The sequence below is a fragment of the Taudactylus pleione genome, unplaced genomic scaffold, assembly GCF_031769625.1.
Source record: "Taudactylus pleione unplaced genomic scaffold, aTauple2 ptg000201l, whole genome shotgun sequence".
Taxonomy (NCBI): domain Eukaryota; kingdom Metazoa; phylum Chordata; class Amphibia; order Anura; family Myobatrachidae; genus Taudactylus; species Taudactylus pleione.
Window position 1 is genome coordinate 37,383,555 of NW_028284603.1, and position 15,149 is coordinate 37,398,703.

The 15,149-nt window shown below is 43.4% G+C and overlaps 1 protein-coding gene across 4 annotated transcripts in view; it reads right to left on the reverse strand.

Annotated features, from left to right (window-relative positions):
• PPP4R3B (protein phosphatase 4 regulatory subunit 3B) overlaps positions 1-15,149 on the reverse strand; it is a 51,305-nt gene that overhangs the window by 21,704 nt on the left and 14,452 nt on the right. For all 4 annotated transcript variants that reach the window (XM_088477331.1, XM_088477329.1, XM_088477330.1 and 1 more), the window contains exon 4: positions 7,930-8,553. In XM_088477331.1, coding sequence (XP_088333457.1) covers positions 7,930-8,553 — 624 coding nt within the window. The remainder of the gene's footprint in view (positions 1-7,929; positions 8,554-15,149) is intronic.

The window sequence follows — 15,149 nt, forward strand, 5'->3', positions numbered from 1 at the left end:
ACTACCTTTGTTATACTCTGGACACCGCATTAATTATGTACATGTCACTAGGTTAAAAGTATTTCTAATTATGTAAAGCTTTGTAATTATACACAGACATGTGTGGAGTTTGTATATTCTCCTTGTGCTTCCTCCGGGTGCTCTGGTTTTCTCCCATACGCCAAAACTATACTGGCAGGTTAATTGACTCCCAACAAAAATTACCCCTAGAGTGTGTGTGAGCATGTGATAGGGAATATAGATTGTAAGCTCCACTGGGGCAGGGACTGATGTGATTGGCCAAATACTCTATAAAGTGCTGTGGAATATGTGTGCACTATATAACTAACTGGTAGTAATAAGAATAATAATAATATGCATCAGCTGTCACAATGCACACAGAGGATCTGCCACCAGGTTGCTATACTATAGACGAGTTGTGCACTATCACACCACACGCTCTCCTGGGCTGGCATTTTCCAGACTAAACAGCAGGAGAGCTGTGCGGATGAGAGAACACTGGCCAGGAGAGAGCACTGTATACACAAGGCACCATTTAAAAAAGCAAGCATGGGGAAAAAACTTTTGCCAACTACATAGTACATGTACTAAAGTAATACAATATAATCAGAGAGCCCTTTAACAGTTATATATGTGAAAAATGATATATTCTTTGACAAGTATATATTTTCTGATACAGGACAAAAAATTAAACATGCTTACTGTACCATCCACTGACCTTGCTGCTGTGTATGACAAGCACAAGAGGACTACATGAATTCAGTACACCACTCAGTATTCATTGATATATACGGAACTCATTGTATTTAGAGGAATAGCACGTATCTGCGAGCTTGCAGGTATGGCTCAGTTTCAGAGTATCCCCTTTATTATGCCTCCAATTTTCAAGACCTTCCTCCACCCCATAATCTGTATCTGCAAGCGACGTCATCCAGTAAGCTCACAGTGCAGGGATGACTCAGTCCATCTAGGTCACGTCATCAGAGCTGAATAGAAGCCCCTAACCTAGTAGAGAGAAAGGGACGGACCAAGGCCACATAGTGCTATACAGTTTGTTAATGCTTACAGGTATCATGGTCAGGAGTATGTGTGAAGGAGCAAAGCTTGTCCAAAACTCTTTAAATATCTAGATTCTAGACTATGCAATTTGCTGGGCTACACACATTAATGAAGCTGCAGTTTAGCACCTTATATATGTAATATTTGGGCTTTTCATCTGCTATAAGCCAATTTATGATACAAATGTCCAAAACACAAGATTAAAAAACACCCCCAGCAAATTACCCTCGTCATAAGTGCGATAGACAAATATCCAATGTGTCTTTTGAAGCCCGAGAGTCCCACCTACTGCATATACAGCGCAATTACACGCCACTGGTGCTCTGATTTAAAGGTGCGCGCACACACTAGACGATATTTTACACGATTCGCCAGATTTCGACGCATTGGAACGGCAAATCGTGTAAAATCTGTCCACTCACGATCACAATGCCGATGAACGTACCCGCAGGTCGTATAATCACGTTAACGAGATTGGGTCGTTGGTATGATTGTTTGTCAGATTGGACAGTTTATGCAAGATAACGTTTGTCTGGGAGTGCAGGGGAGTTCAAGGGAAATCGTTGTCGACATCGCATCTTTTGCGAGTCGTCTAGTGTGTAGGCACCTTGAAAGCGATTGGTTACTCCTCAAAAGTTAACCTCTGACGTCCTTATTTGACAAGGAGCAACTGTGAGGAGTCTGAAAGCATCAGGCTTGCCCAGTGCTGCATTAATAGCTAAATGAGGCCAGCAAGCTGTTCGTATGATGTATGATCATCCGCTAATTTGGTAATATTATTTAGCTGAGCAATTCATAGGCTTTAATATACATTAATAGTGGCTTTTGTTCTACAACTTAAGGCCGTATGCATGTTCACTTACTACTCTCAATTCTAAATGTGCTACTTTAATGGTAAGTTTAGGAATTAATTTGCCTTCAGTACACATACGGACCTCTGCAGCCACATATGGCATATACGTCACTGAACAGCCTGAACGTGGGGCCAAACTCCGTTAGCAACTTTTTCCTATTCAAACGAAAGCCCGCGTTAAGGTAACATGGCCGCCAGTGGGAGTTAATGTAGCTTTTAGTTTCCAGGGCCCAAGTAGGTGAATAGGGAAGAAAATCTTAATTTTAAAATTAAAAATGTCGGGACTTTCTGCAGTACCTGTTGTACCCACTCTTCCCCAAATAAACAGGATCATTTGGCAATATTCTGTAAATAGCTCAGAAAAGCAGTGATTTATGTGGGACATATTTTGGGGTGTTATATAGATGGTAAATTAGTTTTTGAACTTGTAGATGGAGGTTACAAGTGTTTTTTCCATCAGTATTCTAAAAAATTGCTTATAAATAAAAAAAATTACAGAAATTCTGTACCCAAAAATAGTCTCTCTGAAAAACATTTGCTTTCCATCATTTTTCCACGTTTAATAAAAAGGTATTAATCAGCAACCTCAAAAACTTTGTATAACAGTTTAGAATTAATGGCCATAAGCAAACTAATTTTCTGGATTCAGGGCGATTTCCCCACTGGAGTGTACAGAGCATTTAGCGCTAACCTGCGCACTGACAGCTCTGACAAAATCATTACTCCTCGATGTCAGGACTAGCCTGTGCCATTTTCCACCAGGCCAGGAATGCTGAAGTAAACTCTGAATTCCCCCTGAAGTCTTTTTACCGAATACTATTAGCCGCAATAATGTAACGTATATTAAGTTATCGCATAGTTCGGAACTTTCTGTGCAATAATTTGCCTATGCCCGCTCCTGTTTTTTTGCACAAATTTATATTGAATGAATAGTACACGTCATTTTAAGATGGTGTCTGTTAGAAGGCACTTTTTAAAAGACCCTCAAAATGAATCTCTAATTACACAAATATATACTTATAGATATTTTTAGGCACCGCCAATTTAAGTAGAACATTTATTTTAGGAAAAAACAAACAAACACAAAACACTTGCTTACTATAGTTTCACTGTTTTAGAAAGAGGCTTTTAACGTCATGACACAATTTAAGAACCCCAAATACCATTATCGCCAATAATAGATTTCTATGCTGTTATCCTATATAAAGGGCCTTTTTTTTAAGGGGGTACAGACAGATTTCCCCATTTTCACCTATACTTATCGCGTGTAAAACCTGCAAAAATTATTAATTATGTCGGAAGTGATTAACAGGCGATAGGTTCAATAAGTTAACACGAAAAGTGACCATTTTAATCGCAGGTAATTGAATTCCCCCTTAAATGTGGATGCCATCTATGGACTTAGTAAGAAACCAGACTTAAGCTAGGTACATGCGGAACGATATGCTCCAAGAGCGATATCGTTCAGTGTTGTCCCCTCACCTGCCAGGCTCAATGTCGTAGTCAATATTGAGCACACACACTGAACGATATCATTCAGTGACGTCACCGGCTGTATCTGATATTGTCAGATTGGCCTGCAAGTTAAGCTGCATACACACGTAAAGATTTTCTGTTCTACCATCCAATTAGTTGATTGGTTGGAATGAAAATCTGGTAATGTATGGGAGTAACTGATGATCAGCAATTTGCTCCTAAATGCCAGAAAACAGATGAAATTGGTCGTCAGACAAGTTTGTTAAATGTTTGATCTAAACAATTTGTTCATACCAACAGTTTTTGTCAATTTTCCAGCGTTTGGGAGCAAACTGCTGATTGTCATTTGCTTTCATACCTTACCAGATATTCATTCCAACCAATCATCTAGTTGGATGGTTGGACAGAAAATCTTTACGTGTGTATGCAGTTTAAGGCCGACAAAAGAGATAGTTAACATTCCGCAGGAAATGCGCATTGTTAATGATGTCATGCATATACACGGAACGATAACGATATTGTTCCGTGTGTATGCACCTTAATATTAGCTATCCAATATGGCTGGTTTGAACGAAAATTTGGTCATGTATGGGAGTAAATGAGAATCGACCATTTGCTCCTAAATGCCAGAAAACAGATAAAATAGTAATTCGTACAAATAGGTTCAATTAAAATGGATTTAAACATTTTCTGTTTTCCAGTGTTTGGGAACAAATGGTCAATTGTCATTTGCTTCCATACAGGACCAGATTTTCGCTCCCTCTTGCCAGATTGGACAGATGATCTTATAGTGTGTACCTAGCTTTACTCACACACTGCTTGGAGAGGGGTGTGCTACTGAAGGCAAGCCCAGTTCTGCATAGGTACACAAAAGACCTGTGCAGACCACAAAAGTCCTGCAAGTCATTCAGTTTTGCATAGGTGGAAACGTAACTGGTCTACAAAGCTTGGGGCCTGGCTGCTTAAATCTTTCACACAGTTTCCCAAAAACTACACATTCACTCACCCAGAAATAAAGGAAATCTAACATCCTACTGTCCTCTTAAAGGGCATGGAGCTTCACTTGCCTCCAGATAGCAAGGGTAGCAGGAGGAAATATTTACCTAGAAAAAGGGCTACTGTAGGAGAGCAGGAACCAGTCCTCATTGACTGGCACCACTCTGTTCTCTGGACCAATGGGTGGTCGCCAGGAGGCAACGGAAGCAAATCTGGGCCAGTTGAAACACAACAGCACAAGAAATCTCAAACTGCACAGGTCATCCATCGGTATTGTGCCTGCTATTCTGAATACAGTAGAGGCTTTCGGCTGTTTCCCATTTACACTGCTGTGTATTAGGCATGAAGAAACCCCATCCCAGGTATGAGACCAAGAATGCTAGAAGCTAGGAGGAAATTGTTTGCCATTCAGCCATCCATCCCAGAAGCAATACTGTAACCGAAATTAAAGGACTGGTGATGCTACAGGCATCCACAGCATTGATCTCTCCCCAGCCAAGAGCCCGACGAATGGCTGAGACCTGACACAGATACTCCACAATGGGAGCAGGTGAAACAGTACTAACAACCCCCAGCTGCCACGCCAGGAACAGCTAAGGCTATAACTCATTGTACATTATAGTAAATAAAACCAACAAACAAGTGCAGTAGGCCCTGCGTCCACCATTGGGCAAAGGACAGGGGGAGAGGAGGAGGAGGAGAAGAAGAGGGTTTAAAGGGTCATCATGAGTTACTGCTTAGGGTTGAAACAATTATCCACCATCTATGTCCCTTTACTGCTGGAGGACAGCTATATATTTAGTAGTTAGTTGGTCATATGTTCACTGGAAGTCATACCTTTTATACGCTTTGCATTAGATATTTGATTTGTCACTCCCACAAAGACTGTGGTCAGAGGGCCTGCGGCACTCCAGCTACGCCTCTCCCCGTCCCTGCTGGGGTGGGAGTAGAAGGAGTATAGGGTTGTACACTCACTGCCAGGCTGTGGGGCTGCCAAAAATCTGAATGCTGAGCACCCCCACTATAGGCCAGTCCCCCTTTTTGCACCTCTGCCCTCTTTCGTGATCTGCGCTCTGCCCAAACATGAAGCTGCAGTGTAAACTAATGATTCATGTACAAACCTCATAAAGGGTACAATTCTTTAAAATAATTCGTACTTGCCAACATCATACATTATACAAAATAGATAATGTTATATAATAGCATCACAAAAATTGCTGAATCAACACCATTGCTGTAGCCCAGAAAAGTTTATCAACAGCAAGAAGCCAGGAACATCACATTAATGACCACTTCAGTAAATAGCCTTGATTGTAATAGAAATTGTATGAATAACTGTACACATGTAACAGAATGTCGTTCCTAATGTCATGAAATTGCATAGCATATAGGAAAACCTATAAATTTAGTAGCGAGAAGCTCTACATCCCACAAGACATGCCGTCATTTCAATTCAGGGGCAAACTTCTCACTGTTAGCACTTTCACATGTCACCAAGGTGGCATAAATAGCTAGGACAGGCTCCTTTAGAGAAGCAGCACTGCATTACATTTTTAACTGTCCTTCGAAAAGACAAATAACGCAGTGAATACCCAGCAGCAAAAAGGAAAAGATTTCTAAAGGCGCTCACCAAATATTAAATGCGTTAAGGGCTTGCCATTGATGCCAGTGAGCCCTGCTACCACAGAAGCTGTCTATCTTCAACCCGCAATGCTATACTGCTTTACCGGCACAATTGGTCGTGTAACACAGGAGGCAGATCAGGAGAACTAGCGTGTGGCGAGACACTGGCCACACTCCCATGCTGCTTACCACCGTGCCCCCGGGTGGCACACCGACTGAGTCAGACACCATCAGAGAGGGGAAGAGACGCTCTCGTCGGAGCTGCGCGTGTATCAGGTCTGTGTCTGTACTAAAGCTACATACGGGGGCGTGCACAGTGTGGGGAGATATTTGGATACAGAGTAACAGCCATCTGTTTGCTGTTGAAAATGCAACATTGGATGTCATATCCCTCTGCTCACAGAGAGAACGCTTTTGATACTACTAATAAGGAGGTAATTTCAAGTATATTCCTACAAAACTCTGATCGTTTTCAATATTCTCCCAATGTGGATTGTTTTAGAACAAAAATCCTGTGTAACCAAAATAGAGCCTTGTAGTGAGCACACTGCCACTAGTCACCAGCTCTTACATTGTATTAACTTTTTTTCCCAGGACTGCAGTAACAATCTGAGGACGTCTGTATTTGTATCCTCAGTTATAGATATTCACGAGTTTTAATACGGTTTCTATATTTACTATGGTACACTGTGTAGTTAAAATTACAATTTGCATATGCCACAGACGAGGTAATTTGGTTTGGATATTTTGTAAACGAAGTCCCTTGTTGCGCTGTCTACATTTCCTATCAGTGCCCAGCAGCAGGCAGCATTGATCCTTTTCACCACACAAGCAGATATTGTTTTGAAGTAAGACGAAAAAAACTAACTGCAGTTTCTTGGAATTAACTTACTGGCTCCAGAATACTCTAACACCGCCCATCTCACGTTTTAAAAAAGGAACTAGCTCATCAAAATAAATAAAAATAATTGCTAAGAATTTATAGGTAAAGCACCTATTGTACATACAGGTGTCCTTACTCGTCTTTGCAGCAGTCACGCCAAACAGCACCACTCTGCGCGCCTAGTCCTGAGAGACTGCTGGTGTCTAATTTTGCCAAAAATGCGTCGCAATACAATGCGACTTAGGAGGCACCAGCAGACTGTTCTAATTTAATGTGCAACATTTGTATGTCTGTGTGCGACTGAGTGTCTCAAATGGCACCGATATTCAAGTGTCACATACAGATATTCAAGTGTCACATATCAAGTTATTCAGCAGAGTCTCCTGGTGCGTCCTAGTTCATTGCAACTTAGTTGAATTATCGGGGGAAAAAAAAAAAGGCACCCAATGCTAGCACAGTTGCATGGGACCTGGCGACAGTCACGCCAGGTATATCGGGCTGTATGGCGTACTGATGCTAGATGAGCAAGGACACATTTGTAGTTTGATTGATGTGAATACTTTATTACCACAGCCACATTCATGCGTCTGTGTGCAAGATCAGTAAAGACCCTATCACGATACAAGGACAGAACTTGAAACAATTCCACAAAGAGCAATGTCTATAGGTCAGGAACAAACCCCATCTTATCAAGATCTTTCATAGGTCCATGGGATGACCGTGAAGGTGGTCATTTATCCAATGGTGCCTCAGAAAACGATGACTTTTGGCCCTTGTGGTGAATAGGCAGATCCTTCTTATTTGGAGACAACTCATAGGACCGACTATGGTGAGCCATAAATAGTTACCCGGACGGAATATAGGCAAAGCTGCAAGAGTTTGGATTGTAGAAAGCCATCACTCTCGAACAAACAGAAAGAAGCTTGGATCTCATCTTACGTTAAAACTTACCAAAGCGACCAACCTAAATTCAATAAACAAAGACATTACGGGGATTATTGGGATGATTCCACACAGACTTATCAGCAATACTACTTACTTGCAACATGCTGACAATCTCCACTTTGTTGAAGAAAATGAAAGATGTGAGTGTAGAAAGAAAATTGTCTTCAAATACAGATGGCGTAGGCAAGATGACGTCTTGAATGTACTGTACCCTGTACGTTTGGTGAATCTTTTGCCTAAGTTCAGAATCTGTTATGGGAATTACTTCCTTAAACTTTGCTGTTTTGGTGAGGAATTCCCGGTGTCTTTTTGGCTGAGCCAAGGCTGGGTCATACTCTAGGCACCCCACAACATCCATGATACACTCGTCCGAAAACATCACCTCAAACAGAGTTGCTTTATTGAGAAATAATATCCCTCTTATAATCTCATATAAATGGTGCAAACCTTCTGTGTTATCCAAATTCTCACAGGTTTGGAAGAGTTGCAGCAGTTTTTTTATGTAGCCCTCATTCTCCAAGGCTAATGCTAGCTTTTCTCTACGGATAGGTGACGAGAGGACTGAGGTAACAAGGTCAGCAATCTCTTCAAGTTTATCAAGTTCACAAGTGGGAAGATCAATCAAGTTGCTAGTTTCAGGCATCTCCTCAAAGCGTTCCTCTTCGGATTCATCAATGGGGTCTTGTGTGACTTCCACGGAAGGGTCTTTTCCTTGAACCTATAAGTCAAAATCACAACACACGTTCTCTGTTATTGTATACAAACGAAATGGCCTCAATTAAAAATGCTAAACACATCCCTATAAGCATGTTCAATGTAAATACAGTAACGCAAAACAGCTGCAGTAAACCAAATGGCAACTAACTGTTTACCAAATAAACAATTAAAAATATAACATACATATACATGAATGCAAAAGTAATCCATGACCATGTAAGTTACCTAAACTCCATTCCCCATTTGACAGGTGAGCACAATAGAGATGGATGCTCAGAGATCATTTAGTCTTCATTCTAGCACCCTGCACCTGTCACAACTCTGTTCCTCTTTCCTGCCTGGGGTGTCACCCTGCTCTGATGCTTCCAGCACACTCAGCTGATGCAACAAACTTATGATAAACAGATCAGTGTGTGCTAGAAGCACCAGAGCAGAGTGTGACACCTCAAAACTGCATGTAGTGACATGGACAGCAAACATCTTTCTAGAGGCACCTTGAATCTTCAAGGGAAGGCAGATTTAAAAGATCCCCATGTTTGCATGCTGTATGGATGTCAAAATACAATCTTCACTCAAATGAACATTAGAGCTATACAGCCATAGCTCACAAATTTGATGGAGCATGTTACTCAAAAGCACCATGTACTTCCGTGTTGCAAATAAAATTTGTCTGTATGAATGGAGAACCAAGGAGGAAATACTTGGGTAACATACCCCAAGGGCAAGGCAGTGCCCAAAATATGCATGCTAAACTGGATTTAATAATAGTTTGCTTGTAAGGTGCTATGAGATCACATTTACACAATCAGTGAGACCTAAAGCAGTCTCAAGGTTTCTTACACTGGTAATAGGAATAGAATAAAATAATAGCATGTCATCTATGTCTCCCTGTAATTGTTACACAAGTATAGTATTTCTATGGGGGAAATTCAATTGAGAGAGTTAAATAGTGCTTGGAAGTTGGTTACAGAGCTATTCTATTCACCTTGCAGTTTAGTCCCACTAGTCTGACTTACATCGGAAAACAGTCTCGCGGCCGACAATGTGCATACCTCAGGTGTCCAGTGTCGGACTCTCAGTGTCGGGATTCAGACCAGCGGCATGTCTGCCGGTCTGATAACTACATCACATTATCGGCATTATATACAAGACAGCGTGCCAATGTGCCACCCAATGTATGAACAACCAGTGGCACTGAGCGCTCCGACAGCAGCAGCTATCGATATTGACAGCTGCAGCTGTCGTTCCCCTATCACAGCAGGGACAGCACTGTCCCTTTTGCGACGGATGCCAGGCTGCACGCGAGATCTCACGCATACCCAGGGGAGCCGGCTTGAAGGAGAGAAGCAGCAGCACAACTACACTTTCTCCTATCCAGGCGTCTCTTCAGTTATCTGCGCATGTGAGCACACAAGCGATAGGATCTGCTGGGAGACAAACAGGTGGCGCATGCAGTGGAGCCGTCCGTGAAAGGGCGCAGATCACCACACAGGTGATTTAGTGCTCGATCACTTCTAAAAAAAAAAAAAAAACAACAAAAACAGCAGTGATACATGCCTCCGGTAGCAGGACTTCATGACCGCAAACCGGCAGCGAAGCGGTACCAAACAAATAATGGCAGGAGCCATATCATACATCTCCCCCAAAGACCCCTAGCAAACAAGGGGCATAAGGGATGGCATTTAGTGTAGCCCTTGGACTCAAAATAAAGGATTTAACAGGTAAGAACCAAAATCCCATTTTCTCTTTCATCTATGAGATACTGGAACCGTGAGACATCCCAAAACTGGCCTCCCAGAACTCACCACCTAAGGGAGGGAATGCTCCTGTGCTGTACATAGGACTAGTTGCCCAAAGCTAGTATCTCTAGGAGGTGAATGTGTCAAAGGTATGCGCAGAAGTCCACGTAGCCAACTATGTAAATGCGGAGGGTCCGCACCACATAGAACGAAGCAAGGGAGGAACTCTAGTACTGTGACCCAGTCTCTGGAAGAGTGTACAATTTCTTGGTTGATATGAAATTTAGAAACCACCATAGGAAGATAAATCAAGTCTGGTGCAGAGGACTGCATGGTCCCAATGAAAAATGAGAACCAAGGATTTATTAGATAGAGCACTCACATCCAACACACGTCGAGCAGAAGCTACATATTCTAGGGGCTTGAAAGGATGGGCCTGAAGAACTAAATCCTATGGAGCAACCAGTGAAAAGAAGGGTGATAGAATATGCGGCACTCCCTGGAGAACAGTTTGAACCATTGGCATGAGTGCAATCTTGCGTTGGAACAAAAACAGATAGGGCAGAGACTTGTACCTTCAGGGTGGAGAGACAGAGACCTAAATCCAACCCGGCTTGTAAAAAAAGACCAGACTTGGGGCAGCGAAAGACTGCCAGATTTTTTCCATACTGAACACCAGTTAAATTAGGCCAGCTACACTCAATAATAGAATCCCACCGACACCGGTTTCCTGGCACAAATAACGTGCGCACCACCGCATCCAAAAAAAAACCCTAGCCATCAAGAGGGTTGTTTCAACAGCCAGCCCATCAAAGCTAGTCTATTGAGATCCAGGTGTAGACATGGGTCCTGTGACAGAAGTTCCGGCCTGAGAAGGTGGCGCCAAAGGGGAGCTAATGACAATTAAAGATCAGTGAATAAAAAAAGTCTTGCGTGGCCAGTCTGGAGCAACAGAAAAGCTGGTCCACCCTCCAGCTTCGAGATGGCATTGAAATTGGAGGGAAGAGATGAGAGGGGGAGCCTTTTGCAGGCAGCCTAAGAAGTGGGCGCACTAAAGGTTGGGGGAGGAGAGAACCGGACAAAGGCTCCTCCATGGCTGACCAGGCATGGCCAACCTGTGGCTGTCCAGCTGTCATGATACTACAGTTTTCCTATTAAGGAATACTAAAACTGTGGCAGGGCATGCTGGGGACTTGCTCTCCAGCTGTTGTGAAACTACAATAGGTTTTCCAGGCTTGCCACATAGACTTGTCGTCGTCTGAATGGCATCCCCTTTGCAAATTATGTCCCTGGTGATCCAGTGAGCAAGCAGAGAATCAGGCCACCACTGAGTTTTTCCGTAAATTAAAGTCTTTACAGTATTTTGAGTGTATAAAATGTGTTTGATGCAGTTTTTCAGTATTTTTATACAAGTTTGTATAATGTTGGAAAAACAAAGTGAGCTCCCAACTGCATGTTTAAAAATCAATTACCCATCAATACGACACCTCACCATACATGTCCCACATCATTTAACCCATTTTTGAGCTTTTTAGAGAAAATTACATGTCTTGGACCAATTACATTATTTAAACTACCCCTTTATTATTACTCACTGGGAAGGGTGTATGAGAGGTTCTGCACTGTGACCAAACATTTTCCTTAGAATAAAAAAAAAAATTCTCTACATTTTCACCTGTTTAGGGGGCTGCACACACACAAAAAAAATAATATATAAAAAGTTCACTGGGAAAATGCAAAGTAGACTTGGAATTGAATTGCAGTGAAATTTTGCCTTGAAAACAGCTCGCAGGACCCAACACGCTCCTAACTGAACCACTAGGCCGGGTGCGCACTAGAACAATATCTTCACAATTTATTGTTTTCAGGCAAGTTGGAATGACAAATCGTGAAGATCATTCATACCCCTTTCAGACATACTGAGATTCCCAGGAATTTGGCCTGCCTCGGCCAAATTCCCGGGATGTCTCGTATGTCTGAAAGGTACTTACCCGAGAACGTGTTCCCAGGTAGCCAAAGAGCCAATCGACCAGGGAATTTCCCAGGACTTAAGTTCCGGGAAATTACCCTGCTCATGTCTGAATAGTGCTACCCAGGAATTTACTCCCAGGCTTCACCAAACAGCTCCCGATTGCCCGGCTACGGTTGCCTGCTGCATAGTGATGACATCATCAGCTGCAGCCAGAGACACAGGAGAGACGCAGGACATATTGCAACAGAACCACGATCTGGAAATGGTGGGGACAGGAGAGGAGGGGCAATAAAGGCCTTTATTAAATAAAACTTTGCTTTGAAAACACAAATGTTGTGCCATAATTTTTTTTTTTAAGTGACACCGTTGAATTAATGTTGCATGACCTCATTAATGTGTGCCAGAAAGCATCCACTTTAAAAGAGCAAACTGATTTTCTGGGTATAAAACAGAAAAACCCTGCTTATGTCTGAGAGGGGTCTAATCCGGGAATTTCCCAGGTTGAAGCTGGAGCGTCTCGTCCAAATAACCGGGAATTTGCACAGGATAAATTTCCCGGGTCGTATGTCTGAAAGGGGTATTGGTGTGTACCAGCAATTACACACTCCCGTGGGTCGTTTATCATATCTTCTGGTTGGCCGTGCCGCACAGTCAATCAGAAGATATTGTGTACGATGCCATGCTACTACGTCTCGCTGTCGTACCAATCCATCATGTACTCATGGTGCGATATATCGGCCCGTCATTCTAATGTGTATCCAGCCTTATTCTGATAAGTTACCTGGATAAAGCCTCATCTGTATAAATGGCACCCCTACCGACAAAGAACAGGCTTTGATACGGTATGCAAAGAAATAACGTTGACAACACAAATCACAGAAACTGTTAATATACGCCAGAGTTAAGATGGACATATACTGATCAATCCAAAGGCTCGACATGAGCAATAAAAAGGATCAATGTCTAATTTGATCACACACATAAGCCAACCAGTCATCACTTCTGGCACAACTGGGCCTAGTTACCTTGATTTAAAATTGGCATAATGATAGGAGTCACCTTCCAACTGCATTTATCAATGCCTAATACTAACAAACAATCTCCACTCATGCTTATCATGGAGCCAAGTAGCTCAATAAGCATTAATACAGAATATGTAAAAGACCCACTAAATGGCAAGAATGATCATTTCAGATCATGCATCATTTACGCAATTTTTCAGGATTTGGGTTAGTACAGACAAAAGAATGTGAAAGTGGAAGGAGTTTCGTAATAGCAGATGAGGCTGACGTTACCCCGCCAGGGGAGAACTGAAACGACCAAACAGGGGAGTAGTGATCAGCAAAGTTTACAGCACTTTTTAACAAGTGCAATTTGGCTATTGCCCCCCTTTGTATCACCAAATATAGTAAATGCTACTTAACTACTTGAGAATTATTTCATAATTGTAAATCAATTTGTATGTACACAAGATCAATGGAATACGCACAGAGTCAAAGCAAAGAAACTAAACAATCTTCTCCAAGAGTTCTTGTCGCTGGCTCTTGCCCCATGTATTGAGCTTGTCCTGCCTGGCACAAACCATGGTTACAATGTCTGCATAGTAACCGGACATCTATAGCATGTTTATAAAGAGCCAGGACATGCTGCAGGCAAGGCAGATCTATGTTGGGTTACTATATAGGCAATCCTGCATAGTAATCAGTTCAGAAATGACAGGCTCATCACAGTGAAAAGCAGCTGGGAATGCAGTCCAATATACATCTAGATACATAAAAAGTGAATAATCATCTTTGGAGAGATCCTAGGTCTGGCCTACATGTATATATGAACATTCCCAAGCAACAATGAAGCAAGTGATAAAATTCACAACCATGCTTATTTTAATTATACATTAGCAGCATTGACATGCTAACAGCCGTATACCCTAACAGCCTATGAATCGGCTCACATTCCCGATTATTTTACTACCACACAAATGTTTGGCACTAATGGTTACCTGTGGGTTTATCCCACCACATCAGGGCTCGACAAATTTTTATAGAATCTAGGAGAAATCTTAAAAGTTAAGGAACCAGACCATGCCCTTTCAGTGCCCCTCACCTAGTGGCCGGTCCCCTTGTAATAGGGCCCCCAGTGGCCGGTCCCCTTGTAATAGGGCCCCCAGTGGCCGGTCCCCTTGTAATAGGGCCCCCAGTGGCCGGTCCCCTTGTAATAGGGCCCCCAGTGGCCGGTCCCCTTGTAATAGGGCCCCCAGTGGCCGGTCCCCTTGTAATAGGGCCCCCAGTGGCCGGTCCCCTTGTAATAGGGCCCCCAGTGGCCGGTCCCCTTGTAATAGGGCCCCCAGTGGCCGGTCCCCTTGTAATAGGGCCCCCAGTGGCCGGTCCCCTTGTAATAGGGCCCCCAGTGGCCGGTCCCCTTGTAATAGGGCCCCCAGTGGCCGGTCCCCTTGTAATAGGGCCCCCAGTGGCCGGTCCCCTTGTAATAGGGCCCCCAGTGGCCGGTCCCCTTGTAATAGGGCCCCCAGTGGCCGGTCCCCTTGTAATAGGGCCCCCAGTGGCCGGTCCCCTTGTAATAGGGCCCCCAGTGGCCGGTCCCCTTGTAATAGGGCCCCCAGTGGCCGGTCCCCTTGTAATAGGGCCCCCAGTGGCCGGTCCCCTTGTAATAGGGCCCCCAGTGGCCGGTCCCCTTGTAATAGGGCCCCCAGTGGCCGGTCCCCTTGTAATAGGGCCCCCAGTGGCCGGTCCCCTTGTAATAGGGCCCCCAGTAGCCGGTCCCCTTGTAATAGGGCCCCCAGTAGCCGGTCCCCTTGTAATAGGGCCCCCAGTAGCCGGTCCCCTTTAATAGGGCCCCCAGTAGCCGGTCCCCTTTAATAGGGCCCCCAGT